This window comes from Lynx rufus, unplaced genomic scaffold (genome assembly GCF_022079265.1).
Source record: "Lynx rufus isolate CCGP_SWC_20201006 ecotype Redwood Valley unplaced genomic scaffold, mLynRuf1.p SCAF_2, whole genome shotgun sequence".
Taxonomy (NCBI): domain Eukaryota; kingdom Metazoa; phylum Chordata; class Mammalia; order Carnivora; family Felidae; genus Lynx; species Lynx rufus.
The window spans coordinates 22,109,259-22,127,073 of record NW_025814834.1 but is presented as its reverse complement, the minus strand read 5'-3'; the positions used below and the strand labels follow the sequence as shown (position 1 = coordinate 22,127,073).

Here is a 17,815-nt window from a genome sequence, read left to right as displayed (position 1 = left end):
TTTGTTTATGTATGCATTTTCTCTCCACCACTGAATCTTAATCTCTTTAAGGCTAACAATTGTGCTTCTTTAATTTTATTCTCTCACTCTACAATAATACTTGCAGACACAGAGTGAGGTGTGATAACTATTTACTGAATGGAATGAGTGGTGAATTATGTTACAATTTTTTTAACTTTTTTTAGCACATTTCCACGTTACTAATAGAAAGGTTTAGACTATTGTTCCTTCCTAAATATTTTGAATTGAGTTCTATCATGCATGTCAAACACGATGTTTTCTTTTTATTTACCTGAGTTTCTTTATTAGCCATTCGTTGATTAAAAGCCGCAACAAAAAGAACATGGTGCCCTGAGAAACCAAAGCCACAAACATGGCACCTAGTTTATCCATCTCAAAGGTTTCACTTGGGTATTCCACTCCATATGCTTTTAAAAAGTCTAGGACCGACTGTTGTTGAGAAAGTTCAATCAAACCATAGCCAAAACAGAATTGTGGAAAAATCAGGAAAATACGCTTGAGGGTTTCAGAAATAAGTTCTAAAGTCTGAAATAAGAGAAAAAAAAATGAAACTCAGTGTTAGACTTCTGACAAATTGACAAAAATTTAAACTGATGTGAACAAATGTGATGTGGGCAAATATTAAAACTGGAGAAGTTTATCGAGATTGGCAATTATTTCCCATGTGTGTTGAATTTACATGTAAATATTTACTATAACCAAAACATGGAGATTTATTACTAAAATATAAGCAGAAAAGGTTTATCTTCTTTTTGAGATGATCTGAGGCATCAGGCCAAACCCTGGAGACGGAATCACTTCTAGCCCTGCCTTAGATCCTAGAAGTGTAGAAATAGCCAGGATGTTGGGGTCTGGTACAGGGTCTTGGTCATGCCTAGGTAAAGAAGGGATTTGGTACAGTGAAGTTTTAGAACTTTAGGTAATTCCTATTTGAAGAGGGGCTAAATGGTGAACTGAGATGAAGGAGAGACAACCTATCTACATGAGGAGCAAATGGCTTATTTTCATGTTATTCACACTTGGGCCAACCACTTGCAACTCATGAATTGTCTTCTTCCTCCTGGAGTGTGCTTGTCTGTTCCTCAGTTCACGTAGTTTCCTCTCCATTCTTTCTCGTTCAATTGCCCAGCACTGTTCGTGCTTCCCTTCTCACTAACTGTAATTGTCAGCTTTGAATGGGAACTGATGCTCACAATGAAGTAGACTCTATCTAATACATGCTTGAAAGGGAACATATCAGGTTTGTTCTCTATGAATGTTCAACAAAAAAAACCACCCTTAACCAATAGTCACATAACTGAGCCATTGTCCTTGTTCCTACCATATAACAATTAATGAATAAAAATTTCACTGGACCAATAGGTTCATGATTTTTATAGTGTTGTACACAATAATTTGATTTCACCTCCACTTGAACCCTTTCAAATGCCAATAGTTTTGACATTGAGTAAATATAATCATAGGCATTAACCTACTTGGAAACTAAAAAGAATCTTAAAAGGCTGTAGTTTCTCTTCTATCAAACTTAATAGAATTAACTGAAATTCCTCTTTTCTATTTAGAGAATGCAAAATGTAGAAAATCTTTTCACCTTGAACATACTGAAACATTTCATACGTTCATTGAAGTTTACCAGGCGAATAATGGACCTTACCGGATCATTGGGCTTTTCCTTGGAAAGGAAGTATACCACTGACAGGGAGACAATGGAATTGATGCCAAAGAAAAGGTTGATGCAGACGTAAGTGATGAAAGCCATCCCTGTTTCATGGAAGAGCCCAGCCAGTAGGTACATCCAAGAAAATGTGGCATACCTGTATGTTAATAACACAAGGATTAAAATTATGCCTTAATCCTTATCCTTTAACAAACAGACAAAACTTCTGATAGGGCTCCAAAGTGAAAATAAACATTAGGGATGTGTCACTAAGCCTCACAGCTAGATCTCTGTATTATAAAAACTTTTTTTGACAAATTCTTCGGATTTTTAAAAAGTGACGTGGAGAAACGGGAACACTCTTGCACTGTTGGTGGGAATGCAAACTGGGCAGCCACTCTGGAAATCAGTGTGGAGGTTCCTCAAAAAATTAAAAATAGACCTACCCTATGACCCAGCAATAGCACTGCTAGGAATTGACCCAAGGGATACAGGAGTGCTGATGCATAGGGGCACTTGTATCCCAATGTTTATAGCAGCACTCTCAACAATAGCCAAATTATGGAAAGAGCCTAAATGTCCATCAACTGATGAATGGATAAAGAAATTGTAGCAATGTGGATGGAACTGGAGAGTGTTATGCTAAGTGAAATAAGTCATACAGAGAGAGACAGGTACCGTATGTTTTCACTCGTATGTGGAGCCTGAGAAACTTAACAGAAGTCCATGGGGGAGGGGAAAAAAAAGAGGTTAGAGAGGGAGAGAGCCAAAGCATAAGAGACTCTTAAAAACTGAGAACAGGGGCGCCTGGGTGGCTCAGTTGGTTGAGTGTCCAACTTCATCTCAGGTCACGATCTCGCGGTCCGTGAGTTCGAGCCCCGCGTCAGGCTCTGGGCTGATGGCTCAGAGCCTGGAGCCTGCTTCCGATTCTGTGTCTCCCTTTCTCTCTGCCCCTCCCCCATTCATGCTCTGTCTCTCTCTGTCTCAAAGATAAACAAACATTAAAAAAAAATTAAAATAAAAAAAAACAAAACTGAGAACAAACTGAGGGTAGGTACTACTGAGGGTAGGTACCTACTGAGGGTAGGTACCTCTCAACAGGTATTGAGGAGGGCACCTGTTGGGATGAGCACTGGGTGTTGTATGGAAACCAATTTGACAATAAATTTCATATTAAAAAAAATAATAAAAAAATAAAATAGTCAATAATTTAAAAACTAAATAAAATAGTCAATAACTTAAAAAAAAGTGACAGTAAGAAGCTTCTCTTTTAAGGAAACTTGAGTAGTTCTATATCATCACAACTACAAATGAATTCCTTTTAGAGATGCTGTCATCTAATCCAAGAAACTTTTTTTTTTTTGCTCTCAGAAATAAGAGTTTAATCAATATAAATCTTATAATTTAAAGTTAAAGGAAAGTAATGACATTATGGTAAGCTAACTTAGCAGACAGACAAAGCTCAGAAGCTGGATGTCCTGCTGTAAGCAAACACTTGAGCAACCTTTGGGGTAATGATGAAGAACCGGAGGCAATGTAAACCTTCATCTGCTACACTGCTATGTCAATGGCTACTGCCCATGCATTCAGGGCAGAAAGAACTGCTATGCTAAGCACTGATTATATCAACCCATACTACCTGTATAGCCCCAATACAGAAATAATACTTGTGTGTGTGTGTTAAACATCCATAAAAATATAAATAAAATATACATGAGGATACATACCTTACAATGTGATATATACTCATAATTTGTCAATACACAAATCCACACATGTATGTAAATTTTTCCAATCATTCTGAAACATCCATTTTTATGTAGCTTATATTACATGTGTAGATTGCCAATCATGACACTTGGTACCTAGTAAGTACTCATTAATGTTAGATATTACTATTAATAATGACAACATTCATTTTCAGAAGTACTGTACTGTACAAACTGTGGACTAGCAAGTATAATGTGTTGTTAGTCATCACTCATGGCTACTGAAACCCCAAGACAATTGTAAATTAGCTAATGAGATTTAGTTTCTGTTTGTGCCTCAGAACACTCAGTTCTGTTAATTCTTTTTTCACTGCAGCTTACCCAAACAGTAGAAGTAGGAGGGATACGGCACCTAAGTTGTTTTCACTGTAGAAGGCAGGTAATTTGAAAATTGCAATGACACCAATTGAAAATGCTACAGGCACCAAGTAGAAGACCTATGGGAATATGTAAAACAATGCTTAATACATGGTAAATATTTGGGGCTCATGGGTGGCTCAGTCGGTTAAGTGTTCAACTTTGGCTCAGGTCATGATCTCATGGTTCATGGGTTCAAGCCCAGCGTTGGGCTCTGTGCTGACAGCTCAAAGTGTGGAGCCTGCTTTGGTTCTCTGTCTCCCTCTCTCTCTGTCCCTCCCCAACTCACACTCTGTTTCTCCCTCTCTCTCTCTCAAAAATAAATAAACGTTTAAAAAAATTTAAAATATATATATGGCAAATAGTTTCCCAAAAACATCAATAGCCCATCTAGGTAAAACGATAACAAGTTAACCTTGAAGTATGTGAAGGAATTAATTTTTATTTATGTTCCTATTGCTTGTAAGTTCAGCTCATTTTGCATTGATTTCACTCTAGAATTTGTCTCCTGTAATATGAGGTCAAGCCAGTCACCATCTTTATAGATGTACATGGAGTCCCTGGTGTTCCTGCCTCCAGGCTTTGAGACTGGGGATCACTTTGTGACAGAGGTTCAGTGAGAAAGATAAGACAGTCAGGTATCTTGGTATTAGATGCAGTCTTCAAAGTATTGATTTCATTTTGAATGCTGGAACTCTCTCAGGTGGCTGATTTCGAAGGCCTGGTTATCGGTGTGAGCCACTCTGCGTAAAACAGTGGGGTGGCAGGTTCCACACATTCTTGGAATCACAGTATATGAACAAAGAACGCAGTGTTTTATTGGCAAATAGAAATAGTAAATGCTGTGCAGGCTGCAGCAAGATGCACACTATGAAAGAGATGGTAATTTAATCTGGAAGGGAGAGGAATCTCCTAAATTGGGATGAGCACCAGATATATGACAATGGAATCTGAGTAGTAAGTAGCCCTTTGCAGAAGTGTGTACTTTGAGCTCTCTTGACATTAAAACTCCTATTAAGTCCAGAGGAGCCATTACCATTCTTTTAGATTTGACTTCTTCAACAAAGGCATTTCAGACCTCACTGGATACATTAACAAAGTGGATATGCAGATAATTACCCTCTAGCTCTTCAAGCCAATGATCTATACAGCAACTCAGACAATTCTGCCATAATCACCAGGCAAATGCATACCACATCCTGGGCTTTTGGCCAATACTGGCGCATTTGGAGTCAAGAAAAACCATCTGAATTTGGGGACCATTTTATGCAAATGAGAGAGCTGTCAATGGTATTCATCCTTTATTGTCCCTACTAATCTCCTCTAATGTGTCATTCATCAGGGACTGCTACTTCGAAGTTTTTACCATCAGTATTTGGTACCATTCGGCAAGGCTATTTTGCTTTCTATTTTTCCACAGTAGTGGCTCTCAAACCTTATTATGCATAAAATAACTTGGAGGATTTTGTTTAAAATGTATATTCTCTGGGTTCCACTCCCAAGGTATAGAACTAGTAGGTCTGGAGGGGGCCAGGAATCTGCATTTTAATAAATGTCCAGGGGAATCTGATATCGGTGGGTCCTCAGACCACAGAGACGAGGGGAGGTGGCTTTTTCCTCTAATTATCGGGTGACTGTAAGTCTGATGCAAATTATTTCTTTCTTTTTTCTTTTTTAATGTTTATTTATTTTTGAGAGACAGAGAGAGACAGAGCATGGGCAGGGGAGGGGCAGAGATAGAGGGAGACAGAATCTGAAGCAGGCTCCAGCTCTGATCTGTCAGCACAATACAGTGCTTGAATTCACAAACTGTGAGATCATGACCTGCGCCAAAGTCGGATACTCAACCAACTGAGCCACCCAGGCGCCCCCAAATTATTTTTTTCTTAATTTACTGACTTGTAGTGATAATTTTACCAAGGTAGGCATGAATAAATCCTGTATATAAAAGTGGTGTCTTCTACCCCAATCAATCCTGTCTTTCCTGCAAGCTACTCACCATGTCATAAATGAAGTTTGTGGCCCAGTAGCAAGTCACACCGATGCCTGAAATGTGCTGCAGCTGCTTGGCTTTGGTCTGATGCTCCCTTACAACATAGGTGACAAAGCTGGCGGTGGTGACAGAGTAGCCCATCAGGATGGAGAGTGCCACTAAAATATCGATTAAGCTGCTCATTCTGTAGTGAGCAATAGGGAGAGGAGAGCATACATAAGTTTTTAGAACTCTTTTCCTTTCAGAAAGATTCATGACTAAAACCATCAACAAAACAGTATACGACTTGGCTGTGACACAAATAAGTCTTCCTGTAAGGCAGCCAGATAATATCTTCTACATGACTTGGCTATGACCCTGGATAAATATAGCTCTAGTGCATCTGAATTGACTAGGGATATTTGATTAAAAAAAAAAAAAAAAGCCCACCTCGGTCTCTAAGGGTTACTGGGTGTATGCAAGGAATATATAGTCCTTGAGCACAGAAATAGTACTTAAATGCTATGCAGGGAAATTGAAATGATGAAGCACTTACGTACTTGACTTATAAAAGCAGCAGATTCTGACTCTACAGCCAGCAAGCTCACTTGGCAACCCCACTGCACAGACTTTCAGAAACTTCCTTTTATCCCAGTCAGTGACTTGTATTAACAGCTCTTCTAGATTGACATTCATTCAGATACAACTGTGATTTCCAATTACAGTACTTTATTCAGAGGCTTCACTATGCCAAGGAGTAATGTAGTCATACCAGATATTTCCACTTACGTGGCTTGTTCTTGGTCTTGCACTCCCGGATAAGGATGACTATACATGATGATGCCTTAAAGAAGAGACAGTTCTGTTCATTAGTAGATATTCAGTTATTCAGAAATACCAATTTTTGGATGAATAATGCATAACACTCTCCTCCTTATGCTATAATTTTGCTTTGGGGATAGTATTTTAAAGGAAAATTATCCCCCCCCCCCCCGCTCCCCCCCCTCCACCAACTAATCTCATCAATGCCACACAATTGGTGGCATTCACATAAAAATTTAAAAAATGTTTTTTCCCATTGTGTATGGAATTTTGGGGGAAGGGACAAGAATTTCCATTTCTTATATGGCATTTCCCCTCTATTACATTTTCCATTTCTTCTCCCCATCTAATCATGCACGTTTGTATTTCAGCGGCACTTACTACATTGGTGTTTTAGACCAATTATATGAGGATCTCCTAAAGAACACTGACCACCCTCATCCCTCTTTATCATTCTGTCAGCCAGGTTGGGAAAATACTGTAACCTGAGAAGATCCTTCCTCTTTCACTACCTCCAAGACATCTATTTTTCTAGAATTTTATCTACTCGGGTAAGGCTTGAGAGCTTCAGTCATCTCTGACGGGTTTTCATTGAGACATAAAGATCCAAGAGAATTCAGAGAAACTAGCTGGTGCCAGGAAAGTAGTCACTTAATTCCAATACAGTCCTAAATTATTGGGATCTCCCATAATCAGTTATAGTTTCTGAGTTAGAAACAAGATTCTTTTCTCCGCTTATCAGAGGATGATCATTAGTCATAGTCAAAAATGGGCTGGCAAAAGTTTCCCAAGGGACTACAGTGTGAGACAAAGTCTATACTGTCTGAGTAACTTTGGAAAAGAATGGTAGGGGATGGCAGTGAGGCTGTCTCTTAAATATTTGTTTTATTAGAGTCATAAGCTGAGCAAGAACTTTCTCACTTACTGCTCATGTAGTATATGTTTATTATATCAGGATATTAAGACCCTTTCACAGCAGCCAAATATAAATTATTCTAAAGTTATATTCCCTCCATTAACTTAAATTTATAATTTTTGTTGAGTAGAGTGTAACATATTTTGAGGTTGAATTCTGCAATTGTTACATGTTAAAGAAAAAAAATGTAATTAAAGCAAAACAAAGAAACTACCAATAATAATCAATTTGGCCTGTAACTTTAATCACATCATTGGGGGAATGCACTTTTCTTATCTTTTGTGTAAATTAACAGTCTCTCTTTTTACTGAGATTCAGTTTTCCTTGGGGCCCTACTTAAATCTTATTGTTGAATTATAATATAGGCAGGGGAAAAACATTTCTTTTATTTCTTTCTTGTATTTCAGAATCAAGAACTACATTATTTCACTAGAGGAATCTTTGCAAATGCGTTTACTCCACTATGAAAAATGCTGCCAAACTAAGTGTTTCATAGATATTTTTAGCAGAAAGATCAAGTAAATGCATTAGGGTTGAGGACGTATAAAAATCTTCTCTGTGGGTTCTACCGTATCCAGCATAATGTCCTGACTACAGTGATTAGTCAATGAATACTTATTACATCATATTGAACCTTAAAATTTCAATTATTTCCCCCACATATAATATACATTAAAAATAACATATTATCTATTTCTGTTGTCTCTATGGTCATACATCTAAAACTAGGTGCTTTCCATTGATCATTACTACTAATGCACTAAAGGGTCAGAACAAACAGGAGGGTAGAGGGAACAATATGTCCGTATGTTTGGAAAAGAGCCTCATTGTAGAACAATTGTTAGGGGAAACAAGCAAACCTTTATTGTTTGAGAAGAAAACAGAATTTTCATGTTAAATTAACCACTAGAGGGAACCACATGAAAATAATAGTTATTGACATAGCAAAGGAAAACTAATTAAAAGATTTTTACTAGTATGTTAGAATTCAAAGAAAATCAATTTTATAGCTAAAGCAAAATCCTAATTAATGCAGAATTCAACAAACATGCTTTAAAACAGCTAGTGTCATAGGGGGAGGGAGGTGGCCGGAGAGTAATTGAGTTGATTTTTAAAGACAATATTACCATGGCAGATCCCATATGTGCATTACAAGACAATGAAAGTATTTTAGGGTGACATGATTTCTTCTCTGAAGAAAATCAAACTCCTCCCACAGAGGGTGGAAAGCGACCACTTTCATGAGTCTATATAAGAGAAGTTAAGGGGGGCCTGGGTGGCTCAGTTAGTTGAGTATCTGACTTGTGGGTTTGAGCCCCACGATGGGCTCTTTGCTGAAAGCTCCGAGCCTGGACCTTGCTTCGGATCGTGTCTCCCTCTCTCTCTCTCTCAAAAATAAATATTAAAAAAAGACAAAAGTTTTTAAAAAAAGGGCACACTACTACTAACTGCTACAGAACTCATAAGCCCTATTTTTAAACCTAAAAAATAAATTTCCTTTGAAGGTCAATAAAAAGTTTATGCTCCAGAATTCTAATTCTTTAAATTCTGTAACTTAAAACATGCAATGGTAGGAGCCACAACAAGCCTGCTAGGATCCAGGGTGATTCAGATTACTTCAGTCTTGGTAAAGAATACTACTAATAAATGAAACCTGAATATAGGTTTCAAAAGCCGACTCTTCAAAAGTGGCATGTATGTTTTTCTCACCTACCTACCTACCTACGCTACATTTTCCCCCAGTCGTATCTACAGCTCTTCTGCTTTCATTATCCTCCATAGAAACAAATATCTTTTGTTCTGATGTAGACATCCTACCAAAAGTCAAGTACTCAGTAGTATTTCAAACCAGGTTATACAAAACCTATCTGGCTTTAGTCACCATTTAATTAATGGATTGATTAATTAATTAATTAATTAATTCTCTTTCACATTTTTATTTAAATTCTAGTTAGTTAACATTAGTGCAATATTGGTTTCAGGAGTAGAATTCAGTGATTCATCACTTACATATAACACCGAGTGCTTATTACAAGTGCCCTCCTTAACACTAAACACCATTTAATTTAATTTGTCACTTTTGACTATGTCCTTTATTGGCGCTATAGATCTAAGGACTATCTTTCAGTCTTGTTACTTTCTTCATGGTTCCTCCTGCTAGGAAACTGCTATAGCAGGTGGGAAGGAATGCTGTTCTCTCTAAAATGAAGACTGACAGACTCTCTTGCTAGAATGAGTGTTTGACTCTCATCACGAGAACATCCAACACACATTGTTATGCCCAACAGGAAGGAGATGGAAGAAAAACAGACAACTGGCATTTCTAAAAGACCGGTTGTGTCTTTTTTCCTGTTTAATAGGCTATTTGTTAGCCTATTTATTAGGCTATAGACTCAGTATTGGCTAATAAATATGTTACTCATTTGTTTCCATCATCCTTATTATTTTTTTTAGGATCAGTAAGGAAAAATAATTTGAGCAAGGCTTAAGATGATAAAATGATTTGATTGACAGTAATTGAATTAGAAAGAATAAATCAGTCTTTTTAAAATCCCAAATCCTGTTTTGAAAACCACGTGGATGCCTCTTGGGAAATCCAACTGCAACAGATCTGACTGAGTACCGCAAAGTATTAGAAAACTGAAGGGGCAGGACTCAGACAGACTTGGGTTCAAATTCCATGTCTGGGCTCTAGAAAATAGTAACAGAGAACAAAAATATTCATTCTGAAAGGCTACTTGTAACGATTAGCAATTTTTCATATAAAGCATATATTATAGGGTAAGTGCTCAATTAATGATCAGGTATAGAACTTCTTAGTTTAAAAGTTTTGGCTTCATCTTTAGATTTATCAACATTAATTGTTTTTAATTCTTAGCCTATATACAAGTAAATAGTAACAAAATGTTTTCTTGTGAGTAATAGCTACTAGATGTGAGACCAGAAATAAGCATGAAGTAAGCTTTATTATCCTGATTTGATAAGTGAGGAAACTAAATTAACCCAAAGTTAAGGAAATTATCTAGAATGTTCCATCTGGTGGTAGTTACTACTTTCAGACTCCTTTTAAAGATCTGTGATTTAGATACCATAAAATACCTGGAGGAAACGGAATCTTATATGCATTTTTATATGGAGAGAGGCAAAAGTTGCAATACAAGAAGCTTCTGTGTAAGTAACTTTACCGTGTCGGGCAGCATCATATTTTGACATGTTAACCCGCAGGAGGAAATTATTCAAGCTGTTGAGGTAAGCTGGAAGTGAGTGATAGCCTTCTGGATCATACCATACCTGTTAAATTCCAAAAAGGGAGGCAAGATCAGTATGGTGTTTAAATAAATTAGGCTGCCTTTACATCTGACAGCTCACAGAATTTATATTTAAAATAAGACCAACAATTTCCCAATGAGTTATTTTATCTTGGAAGATTAGAACCATTCCCCAGAGTGTTGACCACAGACCTCTACATTTCCAATTTAGAGATGGACAGAGATTGAGAAAACAGTTTTTTTTTTTTCTGCATGATAGCACCACGTTATTAGTTATTCTGTATCTTCTGCATAGGCAAAGCTTGAAATAAACTGAAGAAATCGTTATTATCTCCATCTCTGTGGCTGGTCTGTAGTGACTCTGGGACTAGAGCTAAAGCATACTCAATAATAATAATAATCATAATATAAAATAATGTCTAGGCAAGGATGTAGAAAGAAATTAAATACAAAGACAAACATTGTGTCCTTAGCAACAAGAATGATAACCTTGAAATTCTCACACTAACTTTCTATTCTTAGTTGTAAGCCACAGGGAGGAGAGTTACTTTACCTTCTGTGTCAAAAACAGAGGGATTTAAAATACTGGTGTGCCTCAATTCAAGAGACCCAGTTGATAATTTAAAATTATAAATCTAACTTAGAGAGAAATTATTGGTTATTAGAACTCTTTGTTTATGCAAGAATGTTTACTTTGTGTGTGGAGAGAGGAAGAAAAGGAACAAATGGCAGAGAGAGGGCATTCAAATCTCCAACACTACTGTCTACTTTCTATATGACCTTATGAAAATCGGCTAAAACAGGCTCCATAATATCTCATAGAAATGTTGTGAGGATGTGATCAGGTAGTTTGTGCACCAGATGATACTAGTGTTGGGCTTATCACAGTTATATATATATCTATCTATATATATATAGATAGATATATATAGATATATATATCTATATCTATATATCACATATATATATCACATATATATCACATATATATATATCACATATATATCACATATATATATCACATATATATATATATAACATAATAATATTAGTTTCTCCACCTCCCCCAAGTCTATGTATGTCTCTTACTACCAAATGAGAAATATGTGAAGGACAATTTAAAACTCCTAAGACTACCATAGATCTTCTGTGTGTGATTCTGTGACCCTAGCTTGTTTGAAAGCATAGATATGATCTAGATAATAATAATAATAATAATAATAATAATAATAATAATAAAGCCTACAGGATTATTTGTCTTCATCAAATTCCGTTAAGTTTCCATGCTCTTTAAGAAACAAGGATAGGGGCGTGTGGGTGGCTCAGTTGGTAAAGCATTCAACTTCAGCTCAGGTCATGATCTTGCAGTTCACCAGTTTGAGCCCCGCATCTGTCTCTGTGTTGACAGCTCAGAGCCTTGGGTCTGCTTTGGATTCTGTGTCTCCCTCTCTCTCTGCCCCTCCCCTCCTCGTGCTCTCTCTTTTTCAATAAAAAATAACATTAAAAAAAAAGAAACAAGGATAAACACATATAATATATATGTAAAGAAAAACGCATAAAACATTAATGTTCAGTTTAGCAAAAAATGATGAAAGGAGTACATCCATTGAACAATCACTCAGGTTAAGAGAGAAAAACTGGAGATGCCTGGGTGGGGGCGGCTCAGTTGGTTAAGCTTCCAACTTTGGCTCAGGTCATGATCTCATGGTTTGTGAGTTTGAGCCCCACATTGGGCTCTGCACTGATGGTGTCAAGCATGCCTGGGATTCTCTCCCCCCCCCCCAGAATAAACTTTAAAGTAATTTTTAAAAAAGAAACAAAAATTGCCAGTATCCAGAACATCTCTGGAATTCTGTGTTCTTCAAAATCAAAATCACAATAGTCTCTCTAAACAATATGATTGAGTTTTGCCTTACACTTTTTATTTTTTTTTTAATGTTTATTTATTTTTGAGAGAGAGAGAAAGAGAGCATGAGCAGGGGAGGGGCAGACAGAGAGGGAGACACTGAATCTGAAGCAGGCTCCAGGTTCTGAGCTGTCAGCACAGAGCCCAATGCAGGACTCGAACTTGTAAATCGTGAGATCATGACCTGAGCTGAAGTCGGACACTTAACTGACTGCGCCACCCAGGAGCCCCGAGTTTTGCCTACTCTTAAAGTTTATAGTAAATGCAGTGATAGTTAAGTGTTCTTTTGCTTATTAATAATGTTTGGGATATTTACCTACTTATGGAACTAAGCTCATTTCACTGCTGAAAATTCTTTGTTTTTTGTTTTTTTGTTTTGTTTGTTTTTTGAGAGAGAGAGAGAGAAAGAACAAACGGGGGAGGAGCAGAGAAAGAGAGGGAGAGAGAGAGTATCCCAAGAAGGTTCGAGCTGTCAGCATGGCGCCCGATGCAGGGCTCAAACTCAGAAACCATGAGACCATGACCTGAGCTGAAACCAAAAGTTGGATGCTTAACCGACTGAGCCACCCAGGCACCTCCTGAAAGTTCTACTGAATGATACAACAATTCATTTATTCTGCTGTATACGGACATTTGGGGTTCTGTTTTAGCTAATGTAAGAAACACTATTTTGTATGTGTATCCCGGTACTTGTGTATCCAAGTTTCCCTGGGGTAAATACACAGGACTGGAACCCCAGTGCTATGGGGAAAGCATTATGCCAAATGCTTCTCAAATTGATTGCACTCATGTTTTATTTTTACTTCATCAAAATGCTTGAGCATTTCAAGTTCACATTCTCATTTGTATGATATCCCAGAGGGAAGGTCATAATTTACCTTAGCAAGTGTTCTATTGGCAGGAACTGCTGTTATATCAAAACGAAGGTCTTTAGTCAAAGGCAACCCAAAACTCCAACCTCCATACCTATATATAAGAATAACAAAACTTATATTTGTTTTAATGGAGAAAACATTTATAAATAGATCTAAAATGTTTAACTAAAGGCTCAATGTTTTCTTTCCATTAGGAACACATTTATACAATGAAATAAATACTGCCTGACAAATATTTTACTTTTTTATTGATCTTTTATTATATTTTAGTCTAAGGTATACACTGTAACTAGAAGTAAAAAGTCATTTTAAGCAATTGCAAATGTGGACTAATCATTCTGAAAATAAGTGATATATAATCTAACCAATTCTGCCAACTTACCTGGATCATGCACCATCTCAAAAATTATAGTATTTTTGCCCTTAAAATTCCTTTTTAAAGAAGTAATTTATCACTAAGGTGATATTAGATCAGTTCTCATCTTTTTTCAAATGGCTTCATTTCTTTTATTCTCCAAACTTTCCCCCCTGGTTTGTCCCCTGGTGATATACTTTTTCTCTTCCTGGGTATTTGAAGGTGAATCGTGCCTATATAATTGCCTGGTGCTTGTCAGTTCATAGTCTCTTGAAAATAAAAAGTGGACTTAAAAAACCAAGCAGCAATTTTAAGAACAGATTAGTTTAAATATCTCAAATTATGGTTGAGTTAAATATGGTTGAGTTAAATAAATTAGTCACACTAGACTAATCTTGTGACTATCATCCTAAATGTGATCTACAGAGCTATACTTTTGACACACAAAGAACATGGCAGTATATTCCTTATTTTTTAAAAAGAAGGTTTTAGAAATGTTTGTTTATAATAAAATGGCTGCTTATAATAATAATGTTTATAATTGAAAATATTTACAGATATCTATGTCTAGAAAATGTCTGGAGGATATACAATCAATAGTGGTTATACGTGGATATAGAGAGATTCCTTTTTCTTTCTGCGTATATGTAGTTTGTAATTATTTTACAGTGAACATCAGTCAGTTACGTACATTGAGAAATAAAAGAGGGAAGAGATGAAGGAAAGGAGAAAACTATATAGCTATTACAAGATGACCAACTCCCCATGCCCCAACTTTATCTGAGGTACAACTGACAAATAAAAATTGTATATATTCGGTTGTACAACTTGATGGTTTGATATGTGTATACACCGTGAAGTAATCACCACAATCAAGCTGATTAAAATATCATCACCTCATATAGTTACCGTTTTCTTTTTGTATGAGCATGCATGCACGTGTGTGTGTGGGGGGGGTGTGTGTAGTGACAACTCTGAAGATCTATCCTTTTAGCACATTTCAAGTCTACAATACTGTATTGTTAACTACAGTCACATTGCTGTAGATTAGCTCTCCAGAATCTCTTGCATGACTGAAACTTTGTAGCCCTTGACCAACATTTCCCCATGTCCCCCCGATCCCCAGACCCTGGCAACCACCATTCTACTCTCTGCTTCTGTGAGTTGACTATTTCAGATCCCACATACAGGCGGGATCATGCAGTATTTGCCTTTCTGTGTCTGGCTTATTTCACTTAGCATAGTGTCTTCCAGGTCCATCCACAGTATCCCAAATAGAAGTTTACCAACCTTACATCCATAGCAAATGTTTAGGTGGCTGAGGTACAAGGCCTGTGGCCTTGTCACATATGGACACATTTTATCCACACACAGATATCATAATCTAAATCTGAGATATTCATATTGTAAATAAGGCCAATTGTCATCTAAAACTATGCCTTAAAACTCTCCAAATTGGCATAATCTAGTCAATAACGTTATTGCTTCAAGGGAAACAAAAATGTACAAGTTTAACAATACGCTTTTGTTAAAAAACAAAGCTTTTCAATTTCCTCAAATGAGTCTTAATTTGAGGGAACTGAAAAAATTTTTTAAAGGTTTAATACATAAGATTAGATAAAATAGAGACTTTAACCGGGTAAATAATCAATAGAAATTTTCATGTACTGTCTCAAGTTCAAGAAGCAGTTACCATTAAAATTTGAAAGCAAGATATGCTAAATTAAATGTTATAAACAGAGTATTTTTACCTTTTTTGCATAAACTCATTAGCAGTTGATATTAGATAATTTTCCAAGCGGTGTCCAGTGAGGTTGTAAATTATTTGAGAAGAGTAAGTTCTTCTATGAGGTGGAGAATAATTAAATTTAGGACACTCCTGAAAAATAAAGTTAAAAATTAAGTTCTTTGCAAATCAAATAGACAATGTCAAGAAGGTTTGGTCTCATGATTTGTCTATTATTGCAACAGGTAGAGTCTGATAAGACCGTCTTCTGACTCTGAAGAGCTTTGAAGAGGAAGACATCTTACCATGCCAAGAAATTAGACCAAATAGTGGAGCACATGCATAGGTTTACAACTCACTTGAAGCCAAAAAGAATACAAGTTAACCAACGTGTGATTTTCTTTTCACTATACTGACAAATTTGATTAAACTCTAAGATGACTTAAAATTCACTCAATGATTTACAGGAAAGTAAAAAAACATTTGCTCTGAATTGAAAAGAAAACATTAACAGACAGACATAAGTTCTCAGGTGACAGCAGTGGATGAAAGTGTGTGTTGTATTGTTTTTAAGGTACAAACCTTCGTATAGAAGTTCAAGTTTACATATATCTAAATCTACATAACTTAATTTTAAATAAATCTAAATCTAATCTTTACATATGTAAATGTAAAATTATTCCAAAATAAAGTTTATATATATTGCAAATGTGCTTATATATGTGTATAGACACACATAGATATATTTAAAATTTAATACAGAAAGTCTCTGTACACCCTTCACCCAGTTTTCCCCATTGTTAGCATCTTAAATTACTATCATCATACATTTGTCAAAATTAAATGTATTGGTACATCACTATTAACTAACCTCAGAGCTTAGTTTTAACCACTTACTTGCATGTGTATTAGCTTTCTGCACTTCCTGACCACTTACTTTCCATTGAATCTTCCCATGCTTCTCTGACATAAAGCCAGAGAAGCCTAGCACTTTTCCAATTTTTCCTTCCATCCCTTCACACGATGTCCCAGAGCCTGAGGCTTGGACCACAAGTGTACCCTGAGAACATCGAGGTGCAGATTGCTCTAAAAAATAAATGCTGACTTTCACCTTATATCAGGTCGGATCAACTTGAAGATCACATTTCTAGAACGCCACTTGTTCCGCAAATAATTAGAGACACACTTATGTATGCAATGTAGTTTTTTAGCTTTCATCTTTTGTTGAATTGTATGTACAGAAAAGCACATATAAGTACACTGCTTGATACATTTTGACAAACTGAACACAACCATGTAACCAGAAACCAGATCAGGAAACAGAACAACTACCACTCCCAAAGTAACAAGCACAGAAGAATTTTGCATGTTTTTGTACTTTATATAAATGGAATTGTATTATATATATTCTCTTGTATTTGGCTTTTTCCACTCATCATTCATTTGTGAGAATCCTCCATTTGATGTGTGTAGTTGTAGATTAATCATTCTCATTTTGCTGTATACAGAATTCCAGCGTGAAGACAGATTACATTTGATTTATCCACTCTACTGTTGGTGGGAATCTGAGTAGCTATTACAAATAGTATTGCTATGAATATTCTAGTATATGCCTCTTGGTGAACGTATTCACACTTCTGATGGGTATATAATAGAAATGGAATTGCTGATCCCATAGGATCATATATCTTCAGTATTTGTAGGTACTGTCACACATTTTATATATATATATATATATATATACTGTACATTTATACATATAAAATATTTATATATAATACATATATGTATTTGGTGATTTATTTATTTTTATTTTTTTAAGTTTCTATTTGAATTCCAGTTAGTTAAAATACAGTGTTATAATAGTTTCAGTGTACAATATAGTGATTCGACAGTTCCATACACCACCCTGTGCTCATCACAAGTGCACTCCTTAATTTCCAATCTATTTCACCCATCCCCCCCACCCCACCCCCTCTGGTAACCATCAGATTGTTCTATAATTAAAAAGTCTCTTTCTTGCTTTGACTCTCTCTCTCTCTCTTTTCCTTTGATTAATGAAATTTATCCGTATTCCAATTTTAAATACTAAGTTAGTTGACTCTTACTGTGAACTAAAGAAAATACATGAGGAATTTTCAGAAATTAACTAGATTACATGTACTAGTTG

At 36.1% G+C, this 17,815-nt stretch overlaps 1 protein-coding gene across 1 annotated transcript in view; it reads right to left on the bottom strand.

Moving 5' to 3' along the window:
* ABCA12 (ATP binding cassette subfamily A member 12) overlaps window positions 1–17,815 on the bottom strand; it is a 185,427-nt gene that overhangs the window by 14,394 nt on the left and 153,218 nt on the right. The window contains exons 37-44 of the mRNA XM_047085001.1: window positions 15,671–15,798; window positions 13,568–13,655; window positions 10,700–10,805; window positions 6,566–6,620; window positions 5,804–5,981; window positions 3,769–3,884; window positions 1,676–1,835; window positions 293–546 (exon numbers count right to left, since the gene is read on the bottom strand). Coding sequence (XP_046940957.1) covers window positions 293–546; window positions 1,676–1,835; window positions 3,769–3,884; window positions 5,804–5,981; window positions 6,566–6,620; window positions 10,700–10,805; window positions 13,568–13,655; window positions 15,671–15,798 — 1,085 coding nt within the window. The remainder of the gene's footprint in view (window positions 1–292; window positions 547–1,675; window positions 1,836–3,768; window positions 3,885–5,803; window positions 5,982–6,565; window positions 6,621–10,699; window positions 10,806–13,567; window positions 13,656–15,670; window positions 15,799–17,815) is intronic.